General features: G+C 35.4%; 1 protein-coding gene across 1 annotated transcript; it reads left to right on the forward strand.

Moving 5' to 3' along the window:
• Positions 1–993: 993 nt before the first annotated feature.
• Positions 994–4970, forward strand: LOC145568715 (disease resistance protein RGA2-like). The gene is made up of 2 exons (XM_081628136.1): positions 994–1665; positions 2319–4970. Exons 1-2 carry the CDS (start codon positions 1014–1016, stop codon positions 4775–4777), a joined length of 3111 nt encoding a protein of 1036 aa, XP_081484262.1. The 5' UTR covers positions 994–1013; the 3' UTR covers positions 4778–4970.
• The last annotated feature ends 216 nt before the right edge of the window (positions 4971–5186 follow it).

A 5186-nucleotide genomic window follows, 5' to 3' on the forward strand; every position in this document is an offset into this window, starting at 1 on the left:
AAAATTTCGAGTTTTACCTGAACCGGACCTAAAACTCGGAATCATGGATTTTTAAGGATCGGGACTGAATCTGAATTCATCGATCTGGTTCTGGTCCGGTCCAAACAAGTCCGACTAAGGTCTGGACCAGTTTTTGTACACCCCTAACCGTAGTACTCGATCGCTGAATTGTAGCAACCATCTTAAAATTAATTTAAACATTTTAAGTTTTTTTTTTATTTTTTATTTTTTATTTTTTTTTAATTTTTTTTATCAATCATAGGACGACACGTGTAAGTTAACTTGTTATAATAAGTTAGTTGACCGGTTAGGACCATTGTGAGCAGATTGGGTATAAAGGTGGGATTATTTAAAAATAATCCAAAGGTATTTTTAATGGACACCTAAAGGTGGGATTATTCGGTGAAAAAGTGTGTTGTAAGTATTAAAACACATAAGAAATATATAATCTCAATCTACTATGCATAAATTAATAATTAAATTTGTAAAAATATTAGTTATGTGATAAAAAAAAAATCACCATTTAATTTTATGATCAACAAAAGATGATATAGAGTCAAATTGGAGAACAATTGTTACGGAGTTCATAGACGTTTTTCTTCAATTATTATGTGATTGGGCGCATGACCGTATTCACTTCACCATCAAGCAGCTGACATGGCAAACATACTATTCTTCGTAATAACTAAAGAGCTGACATGACCGTATTCATTTCACACTAGATAAATATTTAACGTTTACAAAGAAGATAAAGGGAAGCCAGGCTATCATTCATCGTTAATTATTGACTTCCCTACAAGTCTTATTTGTCTTTAACTTGTGGTCGTTTTAGTACTATTGTGCTTGCAATTCTATGTGCTTTCCCACTCAATTCCACGTTATTTCCATAACAATACTCCGTACTGTATTACACACTTGACTTTCCTATTTTTTAAATCAATATATAAACTCTTCACAGTACACCTTGTTTCAGTTTGTTGTCAAAGAAGACCATCATCAAAAAACAAAACAACATGAATTCCATTGTACAGAATGCAGTAGGAGGATTATTAGCGAATGAAGCTCATGATATAATTGGAATGGTGTTGTCACGCATCAATGCGGAAATCAAACTAGCTCGCGGTTTCAAGAAAGAGTTAGAGGTGGTTCAAGGGCAGCTCTCTCGATTAATTGCATTATTACATGGTGCTTCTTGCCAGTCGATCAATAATCCATTGATAGTCGATTGGCTCAAAAATATAGAGGATGCAGCTTATGATGCAGACGACTTGCTTGACCAATGGTCATATGAAGCTCTACAGGCTAAAATTATCCGTACTCGAAAGAGGGATAAGTTTAGACGTGGTGTCTCTAAGTCCTTTTCACGCTTACGTATGGGTCACAAAGCGAGTGACTTAACAAGCTTGATTAACAACATCTATGATGATGCTAATAAGCTTGGCATTAGACCTATCGATGTTGCTTCAAGAGATGTGTACAATAGTAAACATTGTCATCCAAGTGAAGATCAAGAAACAAGCAAACTTCGTAACCAGCGACACTATGTGGATGATAAATTGCTCATAGGAAGGGATGAGGACTTAACACGCCTTGTTAAGTTAATATGTGATCCTAACAACACCAATTCATCCCATCTCACCGTCATAAGCATAGTGGGAATGGCAGGTTCATATCATCTTTTTTCTAAGTTTGAGTACTTTTCTAGTTTTATTTACTCTGTTAGGAATTGAAGTCTTTTGAATATGGTTAGATTTAAAAGTATGAAGTTTGGGGAAGTATAATTGTGACATGTTTATAAACCAAGCAAACATATTTTCATAACAAAGTCAAATATAGGCCTGTTTTGTTTACTTTGTTCCTGCATATCTAATCTGATTTGAATCTTTTTTTTTTTTTTTTTTTTAATTTGATGAGATCTAAACTTTTATTTTCCACATTTGATCTGATTGTCTAGTTTTGATCAAACTTAGACCTTTTCCGTAAAAATATTAATTATTTATTCAGTATATTCTTGTTAGAATTAAACCTGGCCTTAAAGTTGTCTGATTATTTCTGTTACAAAATTTATGGATTATTTCCCCCTGCAAACTTTTTTTTTTGTTTATAATGATAACTCACTTAAATTCATATTCGTACAAGATGTGATGCATTATTTTCTGTGATGGTTTTTTGGATACAAATTATCAAATGCACTACTTTCCCCTGCAATTTTTTTTCCTTTTTTGTTTTTCATATATTGGTTACTTACCCAATACTCATATTCTTATTCATACAAGAGGTGAGATGTATTATACCTTACATGTTAATTTTATTGATAGGTTCGGGAAAGACGACATTGTGTAAACGCATTTCCAAGGAACAAGAGGTGTTGGAATTCTTCAACTCTGAAATTATTTGGCTTGTCATCTCTCGTACTTATGATCTTCTAGATGTTTTAAACAGAATGGTGGAGATACTATGCAGAAAAATTTCATCCATGAGAGATAGACAAGCACTAATATCAGAGCTTCATGAAAAGTTGAAGGATAAAAGGTATTTACTTATATTGGATGATGTATGGGATACAATTCATTGGGAATCCTTGAAATCCACTCTAGAGGAAATTGGTGGATCCTATGGTACTACTGTATTAGTGACTTCGCGCAACAAAGATGCAGTAGGAAAAATGGTGACAGATTGTTATGATAGTAAAGGTAAACATACCATGAAAAGGCCTTCTATATATATGTTGCAGGGATTGAGTATAGCTGACAGTTGGTCGCTATTTTTGGCAAGAATAAGTGATGATAGTCTAGTTGATAGCGAAAAAGAAGTTATTTTAAGAAGAATGATGAAGAATTGTGGAGGCGTTCCTCTAGCCATAAGAGCACTTGGGGACTTGCTAAGGGACCAAAGTCTGAATAGATGGAAGGAGATTGAGAAAAGTCATACATGGACGAATGTGGATAGGAATGATATTTTGCCTTCCTTGAGGTTAAGTTACGACTTCTTGCCAAGCATGACTTTGAAAAAATGCTTTGCTTATTGTGCCATATTTGGAGAAGATGAGGTCATTAACAAGAATAAGTTGATCTACATGTGGATGGCTCAGGGATACTTGCAACCTTATGACGTAATGGAGGATAAAGGGGAAGAATATGTCGAGCATCTGTTGAATAGTTCTCTTTTCCAAGAAGCAGAATTGGATGAGTGTGGCAAAGTGAAAACTTTTAAGATGCATGATCTAGTATGGTGTCTTGCTCGAGTTGTTTCAATTGGGGAGTGCTTGTGCTCAGATGGATATGAAAGATCAAATGAGGTTCTACGACACTTATTAGTTCCCAGGCAATCTAAAAGCAGAGAGCTCACTCTCACGTCCTATACAAAGCTGCGAACATGTTTGCTTTTCAAGGAGTTTGAACATCCTAGTCTACACTTTTGGTTAAAATGTAGGCACTTAAGGGTGTTAAATATAGGATGGAATTGGAGCGAGGATTTAGATTGGGAGCCGTTGGGTAGCTTGATACATTTGAGGTACTTTGAAATTGCTGTCGACAATGGTTTGGGTGTCGTTCAGTCTAACCTTGCTGAACACATCACCAAACTTTACCACTTGCAAACACTTTGTATAAACAACTTATACATTGTGAAAGATCCATGCACGACTCAATTTCCAAAACAAATAGGTAATTTGGTAAATTTACGGCACATCCTTGATGATGATACCATTGGTATACCTATGGGGTTGGGTCTTTTGACTTCTTTACGAACTTTGCCTGCTATCAATTTAGAAATGAATTGGGGTGGGAAATTAAGTGACCTTGGTTCATTGACAAATCTCAGAGGTACATTGGAAATCCACAATCTATGTTTTTTAGATGGTGAAGAAGAAGCTCGTGACCGAGCTCTAGACAACAAGTCATATCTTGATAATTTAATTCTGAGATGGGGTTTTAGTAAATGGCCAGCAGTTAAGGATAACCCCCACGCGAATGAGATCCTAGAAGCTCTGCAACCTAATGCGAACTTAAAAATGCTTCAGATTTGGAATCATGATGGTACTAGATTTCCAAGATGGCTGATTGAAGAAGGAAGTTCCTCACTTTCCAACCTCGTGTCCTTGAAGATTTATAGATGTACAGCCGAAGGAATTCTGACATTAGAGAGTTTCAGATCTCTTCGTTTCTTACAAGTGGAATACTGCAAGAATCTGACTATTATATTACCAAACGAAGGGTTCCAATGTTGCAATTCGCTTGAAAAGTTAGTAGTAGTTGATTGTTGTCAAGTCGAAAATCTTGAAGATTTGTCCTCTTTAACACAGCTTCATTCTTTAACCTTAAAAAATAACCAACTAGTAGGGTTGGGAAGTCTTCCTTGTATAAGGGAACTACACACTGATGAATTAGTACTACTTGGACACTTGGGCCAAGATAGTCCTATTTGCAAATCCCTCGAAGTTTTAACATTGGAGGGGTTCCACTTGTATGACAATGATGATACAACTGCTCTTCCTGATCAGCTCAAATATTTGAGGGCACTGCAATGCTTGACAATCGGACACTCCGAATGCTTGGAAACAATACCCGACTGGCTAGGGAAATTGACATCTCTCAGAGAGCTGCATCTTTATGGCTTGCCAAAATTGAAGAATCTGCCTTCTCCAGAAGCAATTCGCCATCTCTCGAATTTAAAAACTTTAGAAATGGCTGGTTGCCCTCTTTTGTTAGCAGATGTTGAGAGTGAAAGTGGAGAGTGGCTTAAAATTGCCCATATCCCTCCTTTCATATACTACTGAAGTATAGTAATAATGATGTGATTCAATCTTTTGACATCAATACACATTGGTGGATATTTTTATATGTTTCTGTTCTAAGTCTAAATTTTGAAAATGTCAAACATATTTCAGGCAATATGGTTTGGTCACTTGGTGTTTACTGTATATTTATATCTACAGCTTTGGTTAGACTATAGTTGATAAAAGCTCTGTCAAAAAGTCTATTTTGTGTTTTGTTATTGTAATAAGAATTGTGAATCAATGTAATTATGTCTTTTATCTCGTGTGACCTGCCGAATTGACCAAGCAAGAATAGTTAAGTTGGGTTAAAAAGATGAGTTGGATAGTAAAAGTCAAGATAAATGAGCATTAGTGTCCTTCGTATGAAAGCAATAAAACAATGCAAAAATCAACCAAATTAAAATAAAAT

The sequence above is a fragment of the Chenopodium album genome, chromosome 11 (genome assembly GCF_948465745.1).
Source record: "Chenopodium album chromosome 11, dcCheAlbu1.1, whole genome shotgun sequence".
In the NCBI taxonomy this organism is placed as follows: Eukaryota; Viridiplantae; Streptophyta; class Magnoliopsida; order Caryophyllales; family Amaranthaceae; genus Chenopodium; species Chenopodium album.

Bases quoted from the DNA above. Each gene is read 5' to 3' on its own strand.
- LOC145568715 (XM_081628136.1), top strand. From the start codon at position 1,014: ATGAATTCCATTGTACAGAATGCAGTAGGAGGATTATTAGCGAATGAA. The intron at 1,666-2,318 runs GTTCATATCATC...TTTTATTGATAG, and splicing joins AAGCATAGTGGGAATGGCAG to GTTCGGGAAAGACGACATTG.